This window comes from Alligator sinensis, unplaced genomic scaffold (genome assembly GCF_000455745.1).
Source record: "Alligator sinensis unplaced genomic scaffold, ASM45574v1 scaffold1264_1, whole genome shotgun sequence".
Taxonomy (NCBI): Eukaryota; Metazoa; Chordata; order Crocodylia; family Alligatoridae; genus Alligator; species Alligator sinensis.
The window spans coordinates 50,357-65,627 of record NW_005842770.1 but is presented as its reverse complement, the minus strand read 5'-3'; the positions used below and the strand labels follow the sequence as shown (position 1 = coordinate 65,627).

The window sequence follows — 15,271 nt, the reverse complement described above, 5'->3', positions numbered from 1 at the left end:
TCATCATTCCTTGCCTGACTCTCTCTCTTTCAGGTCTTTGAATTTCTTATCCGCCTCCACTCAGCCGAGGCATCCACTGATGAAGAAGTTTATCCCTATGTTCATACACTGCTGCACTTCGACACCCGGGAGTTCCTTAACGTCCTTGCACTGGTAAGAGGCAATTCAGGCCCCAGTGGGAGAGGACAAAGCCAGTATTTCTCTTGGGCTGTCACAGGGCAACTTTTTAAAGAAAGAGACACTCTAGGTAAGCTAGAAAGTATTTGGTTTGATGCAGAAACCCCTTGGTGAAGCTCTCTGGGTGACAACAGGCATCGCTAAACAAAGCAGATCAGCTTGGGTGAGAGGCGCTGTGCCATAGCTCATCTGCTTTATTGGGTGAAATTTGTGATGCCTGTTGCCCTGCATCAGGCCCCTGCCCAGTGCAGGACAACATGCAAGGTGTTCCCCTTGTCCCTATGTCCCTCACTGCCCTGCACCTCCTTGCCAGGTCCTATGCCAGCCCCAGCCTCTGCTGGTATCCACATCAGGTCCCCTGCTGCCCTGTGCTTCACACAGAGGCACAGGTCCAGTTGGGTTCTGGGCCTCCTCACTTAGAGAGAGCCACCTGGAGATTCCCTGGGCACATCTCTGTAAGCAGGGAAAGCTGGACAGGCTCTCCTGGGAGGTGAGGGACCTGATCCTGCATGAATACTCCTGGGGTGCACAGAATTGGGCCCCTCAAGTTTCCAGATAGCGGTGAGAGAAATGCTTGCACTTAGTGTCCAGTGCACGCTGGCACCCTCCCCACTTCCACACACGTGTTGGCATTTTGTTTGTGGGAATAACACTGGAGGAGAGTCTCCAGAAACCAGTACAGAATATTATGGAACACATTCTCTCCTCTTCTGTAGACTTTTGAAGATTTCAAGAATGACAAGCAAGCAGTGGAGTATCAACAGAGAATCGTGGACATCCTGCTAAAAGTGAGTGCAACCAAGCCTTGGAGGATGTCTTCACTACAAAGTTAGCATGAGTTATAACTCAGGTTTTGCCCCTGGCTGCCTTTTCACATGTGGAAAAGCCTCTAACCAGGGCTTGAGGGTGATATAAACCCAAGCCAGCAGGTGTGGCTGAGGGTATAGGCTTGGGCTCAGGTTTCACTTCAGCAGCCTGAGCTGATAGACCACTTGCTTTGCTGTGAGCATGTAGGTTAAATTAAGCACAGGGACTGTTAGTTCTCCAGTCCTGTCTCATAACTTCACCTGGGTTGTACTTTCATGTCCAACTCCTCTTTTTTGCACTGTTCTAAAGTCCTCTTTGCCCACTCCATTCATGCTACACTTCCACAGTATTCACAGTAACTTGCCAGCCAAGCAGTCCTCCTCTTTTGCTCCCAGAAGCTAATCACCAGCCTTCTGATAAAGCTGTGCTGTTGAATCAGCAAGACCTTTAATTTGTACCATCGTACCCCCAATGACATTTTTATCGGTGGTGGACAGGAAAGAAATAGTGAGGCAGGGCTGTCTGTCCAGGGTGCTACCAGCTGACTAGGTTAGCTGACTAGTCCCTTAATGACTTTCTTGTTAAATCTCTTGCTGCCAAGTGCTGTTTGCTCTTGCCCTCAGAACTGTCAGCTCTAATAACAAGCAGCTCCACTTGGTAGCTATTTATGTAGTTTGCTTCTCTTGACACAGCTGCAGACAGCAGCTTTGTACCAGGCCAGAGAGAGAGCCCTGCACCTTGGGGATGAATAGGTAGAGCGGCCCTGTTTCATGCGCTGCTAAGAACTGTGGGATTTTCCAGCCTGGCTTGATACAGCACCACTGTGGATATGCTTACATGGGTCTGACACAGGTCAGTCTTTGCAGGGGCTGAGCAAATAAGTGCAGTTGGGTGGCCTGTTTGGGCATGTAAGTGTACTTAAGTGGCTAAGTGCTCTCTTATTCCACCTGGATCGAGTCCCTGAAAAATGGAGCAAAAGGTGGGTGGGTCTTCCTCCCCCTCGCGGCTGTTTCATGGCTCTGTCCCTTAGGTCAGATGTCAGAAGTACTATAAAGTAAATTCATTAATGGATTTTCAAGGACTTGAACAGGGTGGAACAGAATTGCACTTTGATGCCCAGCTGTCTGTGCTCAGTGCTGCACTTCATACCTTAGTGGCTGTCAGCTGGACACCCCTTCACCATGCCCCAGGTCCTTTCTCACAAACAGAACCTAGCTTGAGATTCGGCTGGCTGTATCAGGCTGTTTGCTCTGATACAAGCATTGTACTGATGCTGACACTGTCCCTGAGCCCCATCTCTTGGCATCTCTCACAGATGGCATCTGAACTGTCCTTAGTGGGGCTTGGAGACTTAATTTTTCCAGTCTTGTTGCCATCCACGTGATGAGAGTAACCCTCTAAGAATGGCTTGGAAATCTCTCTGATAGCAAGATGAGTGGGTACTGAGCCACAGGCTGGCATCGTGCTACAGGGTGCAAACCTCTAGGCATTTCAGTGGCGAATATATTGATTTTTCTAGGGTAATTCCAAATGTGAAGCACCAGTGTCCTTTTTGCCCCGCATCTGAATTAAAGATTGCAAAGCCAGGAAGCAGGTCTTGAGGGTGAAATACATTGGCTGACTATAGATCCTTCTTAATTCCTCACCTGCCAGGGGATATAAAGGGGCTTCTTGGTGAATTCCTCTCTCATGATCTGGCTTTTAACCTTATGAAGACTGCCAAGGGCAGATACAGACATAAAGGAAGTGAAGCCTCATGGTACTCCTAGCCAAAAATGACAATTGCTGCCCTCAAACCTAGCAATAGCTGCAATTCACTGGTGCTGCCCATCATGTATAAAACTTGGAGGAGTGTGAGATCCATGAGAAGAAAGAATCTGGATGAATGATGTAAGCTCAGTTAAACTGAGACTGGGCACAGGTTCATGTGTGTCCTTCATTAGACTTCAATTCTAAGCATTTAGTACAGCCTGGAAAACAGGCAGTGCAACTACTTGTTAGTGGGGCGTCTCAGCTGATAAAAGCCAGCCAAGAAGACAGAGCAGACGGTTTGAGAATCTGAGCTCTGACAGGGAATTGCTGTTCTAAATGCTAGTGCAGCTGGTATGTTTTGGGTGGAAGTCAGCCTTGCTAGTGGAAAGCCTGCCTGTCTTCAGTAATCATTTTATGTAAATTGAATGAGTAAATGACCTGAGAGATGGAGCTGTGTCAGCATTGGGGCAGAGAGATGAGAGTGAGAATAAAAGAGAGGTGGAAAATGGAGCTGGAACTGGGATGGAAGAGAATGTAAGACTACGTAGCAGGGGGGGAAGAAGGGACCCATCTAAGCCCAGCAGCAAGCAGCACAGTGTGCTGCCATTGGCTGGTATATGGAGGAGATGGATAGCTAATCTTGCAAGGAAAGGCAGCTGGAAGAAGCAGAGCAAGTCGGGGCAGCTACAAAGGTCCAGAGTTCCCAGAGCTCCGGCATCCTTTGATGCTTTATTCTTCCACTAGTGAAATGGCTCGCTGAAGTGACAGGAGTAGGACCTGAACCCTACCCAGAAGCTTTGCCATTTCAGTCACAAGCCCAGGGAAGATCAGGTTTTGACGATCCATCATGCCTGTGTGCGCCTTGGTTTCACTTCCAAAATCAAGTGCTGCGTTTTCTGCTTCTGCTGTGCAGAAAAGCTGCTCTGCAGGTGACTGGAAAATGGCAGCTTTTGGAAACTGTCTCAGAATACTTCCCATAACAGTGAATTGTTGTTTTCTCTAACATGAGTGGGTTTGAGAGAGAGTATCTAGGAGGGAGATCTTTTTCTCATAGGGGTCAGATGCTGTACACATGATGGGACAGGAATGGCCAGAACACATATGCTAACATGCAGTATCACTTCCAAGTTAATTGCACTCTTGTCTATTTTGGAAACCCGGGCATGCTTTCATATACTTCCATTAAAAAAACAAATGAAAACCCCCAAAATGGACAAATTCTTCCAGTACTAACCCCGAGTGCATGGGGCAAGTCAGGAACCATACACAATATGAAGAAAATATTCTTTCTTCCCCTTTAGATAAAAGGACTCAACTCGAGATAGAACCACCTCCCTATACATCTTGGAGTAAAAGGCAGGAGATGCTGCTTCCCCGGCTTGTACGCTGAAGATTAGAAATGTCATACTCCACCAGAGAATCTAAAATCTTTATGATTTGCAGGCAAAGGGGAAGGGCTTGGCATTCATGTCCTGCTCAGAAGTGTTGTATTTTGGAAGTGGATAAGAGAGCCGGCCTTGTTCCTTCCCCCATTTTGGAAGAATAGTTCTTAGAGCTCCACAACTGACTCGCAGGGGGGCAGGAAACCTGAGATGCAGTGCTCAAATATGCACAGCAGTCAGCAAGAGAGAAGTAAGAGGACTGCTGTGATAACAATTTCTTCCCCTACTCGGCTTCCTCCTTTAACTTCACCTCTGAGGAAGAGTAGGAACTATCTGAACCTGATGCTGTCTCAGGTGCTGAGGGGTTTGGAACATAGAACAGCTTGTGAAGGTGAACTAGCAGGTGGATCAAGAGACAAAATGTGTGTGGCAAATGTATTTGCCACATGGAAATTATTTCCGTGTGCCTTGCATGTATTTTTTTAAAGCAACAGCCAAAGGCACAACTGTTTGAAGGCAGAGAGAGAGGTACCTTCAGAAGCACAAAAAAGAACCCATCTCTTTTTAGAAATGCTCTAGTACTGTAGCAATTTGAGGTAGAAATTCTGAAATTTAGCATGATGTGCCTTAATGTTGTGGTGAAAATCCTATATGTTTAGTGATAGGTTTGGACATGATTGGTAACACTATAAAATAACCAGGCTTCTTAAGGCCTTTGTTCTAAAGGCACCCCACATGAGCAGGACAATAGTACGCACAATCAAAAGGCTGCTGAAAACTTAGCAAAGCCCGTGTTACCTTTGGTGTGTACTGAACAAGTGTTGGGTCTTGTTTTCATTCAGTGCACATTTTATCTTTTTTGGGCAAAGAGCTGTTCTGATTCTGCTTCAAAGGTGGATGATCATTGAGTTATAAACACTAGTGCAATATTTACAGAGTTAGAGAAGTTTTTAAAAAGCCTGTTAACCCCTTGTTTTGCATTAAATAACTTTGAGCTAGCTGCCTCTAAAATATTCCTTAACTTTAAGTGTCAGAATTTCTACCCAAGCATTTTTTTGAAAGGTAATGCAGTGGAAGCCAGGAAGGGAATAAAAACCTTGCTAAGCACTGTACTGATAGGCCCTAGCAAGCGCAGGTTAATATCTGCTTTACTTTGTAAGCTGTTGCTGCTGGACTCTATTAATAAATGGAGATCTGTGTTGCTGTCAGGTGCAGGCAGGCAGAAGGCAGTAAATGTGGTTTCCCTTGCTTGGGCTTTGATTGGTCTTTTTGTATGGGCAGCAAGGGAATTGGTGGCCATGTTCTGCAGGCGGTGCTCACATCCTGTCTGCAGGTGGCAGAATTGGAATGCAAAATCTGATGAGGTGGTGATTCAGATGAAGCAAGGATGCATGAAGCTCACATGTCTGATGACAGGGTCTAACTTGGCTTCAGCCAGCAGAAGCCATGTCCTGTGTGTTACATAACACAAGCTCTTGGCTTGAAGAACAGCTAGAATATTTTCCTCAAACCCCGAATAAATTTGAGAAAGGGGAAAAATAAAGATCTCTTTGTAATCTAGCATATATTTGACTAGCAAGGGATGCTTTGGAGTTGGCAGGTAACGTTGTATCCCATACCACAGCCAGCAAAACCCTTTTCTAGAAAAGGAATGCCCCAAAAAGAGGGGGTTGATATTCTTTGACCCTTACAACAAAATAAGGCTCCGTTCCTTGACAAATTCCATTACTGTCCTTTGTCTGCTCTGTACCAATGAAGGTTGCACTAGAATCTTAGAAAATGAGGGTCAGAAGGGACCTCAGGAGGTCGCATCTAGTCCAACCCCCTGCTCAAAGCAGGACCAGCTCCAGCTAGATCATCCCAGCCAATGCTTTGTCTAGTCAGGTCTTAAAGACCTCCAAGGATGGAAAGTCCACAACCTCTCTGGGTAACCTGTTCCAGTGCTTTACTACACTCCTAGTGAGAAAGTTTGTCTTTATATCTAACCTCAGCTTCCTTTGCTGCAACTTGAACCCATTGCTCCTTGTTTTGTCATCTGGTACCACTGAGAACAGTCCAGCTTCATCCGCTTTTGAACCCCCTTTCAGGGAGTTGAAGGCTACTATCAAATCCCCCCTCACTCTTCTCTAGACTAAACAAGCCCAGTTCTCTCAGCCTCTCCTCATAAGTTATGTCCCCCAGCCCCCAAACTATTTTTGTTGCCCTCTGCTGGACTCTCTCCAATTTGCCCAGATCCTTTCTATAATGGTGGGCCCAACAGTGGACACAGGACTCCGGGTGTCACCTCACCAGTGCCAATTAGAGGGGAGTAATCAGTTCCCTTGATCTGCTGGCAATGCTCCTACTAATGCAGCCCACTACACCATTAGCCTTCTTCGCAAGAAGGGCACACATCTCATGGGACTCATCTCAAACCCTGAATCTCTTTAAGGAGCAGGTCATGCCTGGCCAATGAGTGGGCATGCTAGGGTGGAAAGAGTCTGAGAAAATTTCCAGTGTTTCTCTCATGCAGGCATCTGAGTGGTCTGAAAGCAAAGATGCTCCTCTCTAATCAGACTGGAGTGCCTCTTTGGTATCCTCAGGCAGCCCAGCACCAAACAGGTGCATGCTGCCTCTAGCATAAGTCAGTCCCGTGCAGCCTGAATGTGTTCTATTAAGAGGGTCCCTGACTCAGCACTTCATACTCCTAGTGTCTGTGTATCCTATGTTATAAGCTTACCATTGTGCATATGCTAGTCTCACAAGACTTAGTGCTGTCAAGTGCACTGCTGAGGCCTGGCTGAGATTATTTTGCTGCAAGTTCTGACTGAGAAGACAGGGGTTTGGTGATACACCTGCCTAGCACAAAGCAATTAAGTCCCCTGTTCTTATTAGGGCTATCCAAGCAAAGTGTCCCATTCATTCCTGCCATTTATGGAGTCTCAGGCACCATTCATTGGTTGAGGCCCTTCTGGTCATATGTCCCTGTAACCCTCATATGATAGATGGTGGGCATGCTTATGCTCATTAGGTTCATACCCTGGCATACTGACTCTGCAACACCTACCTTGCTTGAGTTTAGAGCCACAATTGCATGGCCATGGGCTCCAGGTGCTGGGTGACCTACAGCTAGCCAAACAGGAAGAGCCTTTTCCTTTTGCACAGGGCCTGGGGGTAGCAGCCTCAATGGGGCAGAGCCCCCTGATCATCCTGGGGTCTTAACTTGATTCAGAATTAGCTGGGGCTTTACTGCTTCCTCTGTTTGTCCCAGGCACAGGTGAGTATAGGTGTGACCAGGCACTTAATGAATTGGCATGATTTTTTCTTGCCTTCACCTATGCAAGCAGGGTCCAGAATGGCCTACTGAGGAGCCCCATTAAGCATTTGGTCACCACCACATGCTCCTGTTATCTGCCAAAGCTGGGTGGAGAGATGTGAGCAGGCATGAACTCCCTATGTACCAGTTGGAGCTCCCTCATTCAAGAAGGCCTGTCTAAATCTTTCTCTTTTTATACGGCAAGCCTAGGGGCAGGGCCACTCCAGACAGGCCAAGAGCCACAGCTCCTATGCCTAGGCAGGTTTCCCACCATGTTCTGCTCCCATCTTATAACTTGGGTGGCACAAGCAGGTGGCCTCTGCCCCTAGATCCTCACTGAAGGGTCATGGGGAGGGAGAGGGATTGGTCTAGCTCCCATATCTTCCTCCTTTGTCATTCAGCAGAGGGCCAGGGAGGTGGAGTGGCTGGTGTGTATTGTGCTTTGACTGTTCTTAGCTGCCACACGGTCCTCTGTGGGCTATTGATAGCTGGTGGCAGGTAGTCCTCAGGCTGCCCTCACTTGGGCTGCAGCAGAGAACAAGGGGCTGTAATGGGTTGTCCCTCCTCAGTTCCACTTCTTCTTCTTACTTTGGGCTGCACTCGCTGGCTGCATAGAAAAGGTGTTTGGGGGGGTGGTCACCCTTTGGTTGGTGCTCTGCTTGTCAGACCCAGCGAAGGAGGAGGCGGTGGAATAACCCCTGCTTCCCTCCTCTGGGCTTCAGCAGGCACTTCTGGGGAAGCAGGGGCACCAGGGAAGTGAAAGGAGCTGCCATACTTGCTGCAGACTTATATGAGAGCTGCTTCTGTAGCTTCAGAAAAGCTGTGGGGGAAGCAGTGTCCCATTGTTGCTGTCAGAATGAGGCCAGTGTAGGTGTTGGGGAAGTGAGACACTCCCTTGCAAGTTGCAGTCAAATTCATGTTTTCCCCTTAGCACAGTCTCTGCCATTCAGAGCTGCATGTGTGGCACCTGGGCCTGATGACCCCCTCCTAAGGAGCTAAGTGCAGATGCAAATGCTCCTCTCCACCAGGTTGCTCTTCTGGTATCCCATTCTTGGGAACGGTGGCCTGTGTTCATGGGCACAGACGATGAGATCCCACTGCTTGACCAGGCTCTGCACTGAGGTATCTCCTCCCGTAAAGGCTGAGCCATGGGTGCAAATACTCCTGCTTCGCCCAGTCACAAGATACCATTGCTCAAGGCCCTTTTGGTACAGGAGTGCATGTGCAGATTGCATCCTCAGGCCCTGAAGCACACATGTGGCCTTGTTTCCCTTCAGTCAGATCCCTCTACCAAAGAGGTGATTAGAAGCAGTGTCACATCCATCACACCCCCTCAGGTAGCCCTGACTGGGTAGGCATTTCCTTTTTAAATTAGGGAAGCCACTAATTCCACGATAGACACAGAGAGATGCTCAAGCAGCTAAACCCCATCCTATTTGTCCCTTATCTCTCTGTTCCAGCCCTATGCACCTTTCTCCAGTTTTCTCTTAGATTGCTAGTCGCTCCACTTGCTGTGTGACTGGGTAATCAGGCAGCCTGGCCTTGTCATGGCTGCATTTCCGAATTGGGCAGGGAAGTGCACTGAACCAGGGGGGCCTTTTTGTTCCATCCTGCTGTCTTCTGCTTCCAAGACAAAAGCATGAATGAGCACCTGCCATAGCTTGATGTCTGAGCAGTGCCTTGCTCCCCCAGCCAGGGGATCCTGTATGTGAGTGTGCTATTCTTTAAATACTTCTCAGTTCAGCCTGGTGCACAACTAGCGTTTCATGCTGTAGCATCTAGCAGTGTTCTCTGCTTTCGTCCATCTCAAGGGTGACTGCATAATGGCTAAATCATGTTGTTTCTTTCCGCTTTTTTTTTTTAATCCTCCAACTTGCCAGGTCATGGTGGAAAATTCTGACTTCACCCCATCGCAGGTTGGGTGTCTCTTTACCTTCCTTGCTCGGCAGCTCGCCAAGCCCAACAACACGTTGTTTGTGAACAGGACACTTTTTGATCAGGTAAATATTTTGCTGCATGTGAAATGGAGGCCTCTAGAATGCAGTGCCACAAGTAAACTGCTAGCTGTGCTGTAGGTTGGCTGGATTGCACCAGCTTTTAAATGTTATAGAGGCAGTAGGAAACTGGCTGGTGGACTGGAAAAGACACGGAGGCCAGGAGCACATAGGTGCTGGATTTTTAAATGCTTTTTCCTATCTCAGCCTGCCATGATGAAGAGAAACCCATATGATTTGAGAAGAAATTGCTTTATTCTCAAGCCCCTTGAGTTGAAAAGGCAATTTGCAGTTAACATGTTTAGGTTATCTATTTCTTTATCTCTTAATTTTTTTTTCTCCTTACCCTTGAGTCTTTCATCATTATGAAATGGTGGACTCCAGCCTGTTATTTTTACAGGTATTTGTGTGCCTTAGGGTAAAGTGCAGGTATTAGGAAGGAGAGAACCGAACAGTTAATCTTGTGGTGTTGATAGCGGTCCCTTTGGCTGGATATGTATTGCACTGTAGAGCACGCAGTGTTGCCAGACTAAAAGGGCTGAGCAGATTAGTTGTGACATGCTTAAATAAACTAATTATAGTGCATACGAGTCTATGTATGTAATGAGTAAATACCTCAGTCCTGTGTTCAGTGTGCTTCTGTAAGGGTGGGCTGTAGCAATGCCTCTGCTAGGTATCTGTCTGGATGGAGTTGCTTGGGAGTAACTATACTAGTATCAACACCTGCCAGGTAGGTGAGCGAGTGGCCTGAACTGGGGGTTGCACTGATGGGTGGTGGTTGCTGTGACTCGAGATCTAAAGAGCCTGGAAGAGAAGGAGGCTGAGCAGACACCCAGCAGGAAATAAGTCATGAGCATGATCTTTTTTTCTCCTTGCTCAGGTCCTTGAATTTCTGTGCAGTCCTGATGATGATTCCCGACACTCCGAGAGACAGCAGGTAACCACCTGTAAAGGAGCGCTTCCCTGTGGGTGAAGGGCTGACCCAAGAAGTGCCAGGAAGAGAGTTAAACCTGGTTGATGGAGGCAGGCCTCAGGATGTGTTGAGGGCAGCATCTCAGAGTGGAAGCTGCCAGTATAGGAGCTGTTGTGGTGAAGAAGGAGGTGGGAGCAGGACACAGTAGGCAGCACAGAGCAAAAGTACCTGGTGACAACTGCTGTGATGTTAGTTTCTGGTGCCTGAAACCTCCCCTCTTTACCCTGAGAGACGAAGTTGCACTGCATGCCTTTCTCCTCTTCCCAGAAGAACCAAAGGTGTCAGGGCTTCTGCAGCATATATAACATTAATGGAGTCAGCATGGCATCTGCCTTGGTTTTGCCCCTGCCTCTTTCCCCACCCCACCCAAACACACCTTAGAGGACTCAGGAGTTCTGCTTATTTATCGCATGATTGACAATGTCAGGTAGAACATTTTGTGGCTCATTTGCAAAGTACTTTAATTTGAAGGTGTGATGTGTTTGGCTTGACCACTCGTATGGTTTTTAAGGTCCAAACTCCCAGCAGCTCTCATCCTGGGCCTCATTTAACCTCCCTGCTACCCCCCACAAAGGCCTGTTGCATGCAGGCATGAGGCAGTGAGCATTGTGCTAAATGGGAAGGGCCCCTGGATCAGTTTTCTAGCTGAGTTGGAAGTCGATATTTAAGGGAAACCTGTCAAGGGACAAGGTTAAAAACAGCTGTTCTGTTTCCTGAGCTCTGGAGCATGGTTACTGGATTAACTTAAGTGCACTAGAAATGGATTTAAAGTGAAATGAAGCTCTGTAACTGAAGCAAATGTCCAGACAGAGGTTTTAAACGGAGGCAATTAGCTTGCTGAAGATAAACCGATGCAGCTTTTGTGAGAGAAGCAGAGGCCTGAGATCAGTTGCCTTTGATTAATTATTTTTCTGATTTTGTGTCCTGTTTAATTATGATCCCTTTTTCACTCATTTTAGCAAGTTCTCCTCCTCCGGGGGCTTGATTCTTGTCACCTTCCTTGCAATTAACTTGGCAAGATCCAGGCTGTTTGGTTTCTTCTCCCTCTATTGAAATTTTCACACAACTCCATCTTGAGGGCATTCCATGAAAGAGGAGGCCACCCATTCCCTTTCATCCCCTCCTATGTAGAGGAAGAGGGTGGATGGCAATAAATGCCACATCTCACACTCCTTCCCCGAGGGAGTTGTAGGATAACGCAACCTTGAAATTGGGAGAGAATCAATAAACCAGAGAACTGAAAAAATTAAATGGAGGAACAGCACTCCTGTTTGACTAGGCTGTGAGCTTTTTGGTGTGGAGAGAGTTGCATTGCTCTGCACGTTTGGGTGTATGTTGGATGACACTAGCTCTGTGGCTTCTAGGTGCTAGCACATTGCTACTAATTGTTATTGAATACCTGCAGGTCTTGTTAGAACTGCTGCAGGCTGGGGGAATAGTACAGTTTGAAGAGAACCGTCTCATCCAAATGGCAGAAAAAGCTGAATTGTAAGCATTTAATTTTTTGTTGTTGTTTTGGGGTTTTTTTAATGTATGATTACCCTTGTTATTTTCAATGTCCTTTGCAGCCTTCTCCAGCTGTTCTGGTCATCAGTTTTATTCAGGCATGTTGCTTCATCTTGCAGCTGTGCTTTGACTTCCTTCCACCCCAGCATGGTTGCTTGTATTCCATGTGGTGTCAGTTTGTCTCTCTCTCAATATGCAGAACTCTTGGCAGAGGTGATATCTTTGATTAAACCAACTAAATAGTTGCAATTTTTTTTTTTATTTGCAAGTTTCGGGCTTACTCACCCTTCGTCAGGCAAAGGAGAATGCACAGATTGTAACACTTTTCCCAGGTGAAAATGAAACTTCATATTGCACAGGAGAATAAAAAGATGTTCTAGGTTCCCCTGGGTGGAAAAGTTCATTTTATGCAGATTAGGCTCAAATAAAAGTTCAAGCAGCCTGTTTACTTCTAAGTTGTCTGATGGCAAGTTGGATGCTGAATTTTTTCTTCTTTCTTTGAACTTTTATTTAAGCCTAATTTGCATAAAATGATCTTTTCCACCCAGGGGAACTTGGAGCATCTTTTTATTCTCCTGTGCAATATGAAGTTTAATTTCCACCTGGGAGAAATGTTACAATATGTGTATTCTCCTTTGCCTGAGGAAGGGCAAGTGAGCCTGAAAGTTTACAAAAAAAAGAAATGTTTTTGCAACAATTTAGTTGGTCTAATAAAAGAGATCTGCATATTTCAACACGGCTAAAACCTGTATCCCAGTCTCTCTCAAGGCATTTGTCTTTTGTAATCTGCTGTGTATTCTTTCCTCTCCCCTTACCAGCACTGTCTGCAAAGCTTTGTGAACCTTTCATTTTGGAACACATCACGTGGGGCTTGATGCATTTCATTCCCAACATGAGAACGCAAATAGCCAGGCTTCACCTGGAGGTTGTGAGCCCTGTGCCAAGTGTGCTGTAACAATCTACCCTAGGAGTAACAAAGGTGACTGCAGCATGGGTGGAAGTAAAGTGCTTCATCCTGGAGGCATTCAGGAACAGATTAGCCCCCATGTTGCTGATTATGGAAATCATCTCCTTTGGTTGCTTTATCCCTCCGGAAAGTGGTGTTTCAGTCAGTAGCTCCCCCTCTAAGTCTTTGTCTCTGACACTGTGAGCTGTAGTGCCAAACTAGGAAGAGCCAGAGGGTTGGGTGACATCACTAATCATTCAGTACTGTCTTTGAGTATCTCCCAGAAGGAATCGCCCACACCTCTGTCAGCCTTCATGAGACCTGCGGATGCATCAGTAATGCCATGTGGGTTATAGTGGCTGAGATCTCTGAGTATCTGCTTGGGTGCTTCACCTTCCTCCCTGGCCAGGGAGAGAGCAACCAGCTGGCACCAGCAGAACATTGCTTCTACCATGTCCTGATCTAGTTGTTGATTGGGGGCAGCTGGCAGGCTGATGGCTTGATTGTTTGCTTCAGTTTTGGCACTATTTTTTTTTTTAATCTTCTCTCTTCCTAACTAAAAAAAACCCAACATGTTAAACACTCAAGGCTGGTCAACAGTTATATACCAGAATGCATCGCAGTCCTCAGAGCCGATGTGTCAGTGGCTTAGCCTAGAGCTGAGTGTATGTCAGAAATAAAAAACTGCTTACCCTTTCCGTGTTGCCTGTTTATCCTATTGGAAGACTTCATGGGATAGTTGAGGTGCAGAAGGCAGCCAGAGCATGGTGTTTCCATAGTGGGGATGGCTGACAGATCTCATTCTGGGGAGCATGTCACTGGCTAAATGGAAGGAAGAAACTCAGACTGGATAGTTGTACTGGCTCCTGGTGGTAATCTGTGACAAAGGTTAGAAAGTCATCCTGAAAGAATCAGTGAGATACTCCGACAGAAGAGCTCTAAGAGAACTGTTAACTAGATGGTCACAAACTTGTCAGCAGCAGCAGGATAGAAGCAAAAGGCAGGGGAGCATCCCTGTAAAGCTGCTGTTTCCTTGTGTGCTTGCATGTCGTCCCCCCAACTTGTTCTGTAGCCAAGAAGGATGTGGCTTTAATTCGGTCACAAACCATGGAGGGAACAAGCAGGTTTTCTGGTGGCAGCCTTACTACTTGCCAAGAAACTGGGAAAATATTCCTCCAGGAGTCGTTAGACTGATTGAGTCATCTGTAAACAAAGTTAAGCTTCTAATGCCATGCCGAAAACTTCTGCTGTCTGGGCTGCATAGTCTTGTCTTACTGACTGTCAAATGAAAATTGAAGAGCAGAGCTGTTCTGATGTGGGAAATGTGTCTTTCTTTCTTTTTTTATTTCAGCTACCAAATTTGTGAGTTTATGTATGAACGGGAGCATCGCTATGACCGAATCATTGATTGTTACCTGCGTGATCCAGTGAGAAAGGTGGGTTTAGAGCAGAAGGTTTAACCTTTCTTCACTCAAGAACAGCAGGGTTTTTGGGGATTTTTTTCCCCTTCCCTCTCACCACATTCACCATGTACACAATTCCTATCTGTGCTTTTGAGAGCAGACAACACCTCACCCCCCTCTGTCACACTTCTCTGTTTTAAAACTTTTTCATCCTAGTTGATTCTTTTTTGGGGGGTTGACTGAACAATCACTACTGTAGTCATAGCCTGAATTAAGGTCCACACAGCTCCCTGCCTTCATCTGTAACTTGAACAGCAGAACATAAATCTGAGGTTGGGCTTCCTCCTGAGCCTGCCTTGTTTTGGAATTCCTCACCATGTTTCTTTTGTCTCTGACCCTATTATCCCCCTTACCAGAGGCTTTCAAATCCCCTTGTGTTTTTTTTTTGGCTGGGGTATAAATTATTGCTGCTAGGTAAGCAGCAATACCTCTGAATTTTCAGAGGTGAGGCTTTTTTATGATACCATTTTATTGGGCCAGCTGTGTAGGTGGGAGAGTTGTTAGGCAGGCTTTTGGGCATCGAGTGCCCTTCTTGAAGGCTGGTACAACAACACTCCAAATGTGGTTTGTTTTTTGTTTGTTTTTTTTTTGCTCCCTGCCCTAATGACAGAAGGACAAGGCAGAGGAGCCCTGCATCTCCCCCTCCCCCCACCTTGGGGTTTCATAGCTGATCTCACTACACTCCTAAGGCCAGGAGGTTGGAAGTTATGAGAGTGAGGGAGAAAAGTGGAAGAATTAAGAGGAGTTGGTAACAGAGATGTAACCAACAGAAGGGCTGGATGATGTGTGGAAGCGAAGGAGATGGGGTGAACTGCTGAGACCAGTGCTGGAGAGAATGTGAACGCTAATAGGGAATGGGGGGCCAGAGTGGAAGAGCTTGGAGAGGACTCGCCTTCCCTCCATAGTGCTGCTGTCTTCCCTCCTCTCCTCTGTTCTCTTGACTCCAGGGATCAAGCTCTGTCCTTGCCGTGCAGGA

The 15,271-nt window shown here is 46.7% G+C and overlaps 1 protein-coding gene across 1 annotated transcript in view; it reads left to right on the top strand.

Moving 5' to 3' along the window:
- The window catches only part of LOC102379968 (vacuolar protein sorting-associated protein 8 homolog), a gene marked incomplete at its 3' end in the record, with an annotated part of 129,230 nt that overhangs the window by 67,481 nt on the left and 46,478 nt on the right, over positions 1-15,271 (top strand). Inside the window, exons 29-34 of the mRNA XM_025216841.1 lie at positions 34-153; positions 894-965; positions 9,294-9,413; positions 10,288-10,344; positions 11,786-11,868; positions 14,184-14,268. Of these exons, the coding sequence (XP_025072626.1) occupies positions 34-153; positions 894-965; positions 9,294-9,413; positions 10,288-10,344; positions 11,786-11,868; positions 14,184-14,268 (537 nt within the window). The remainder of the gene's footprint in view (positions 1-33; positions 154-893; positions 966-9,293; positions 9,414-10,287; positions 10,345-11,785; positions 11,869-14,183; positions 14,269-15,271) is intronic.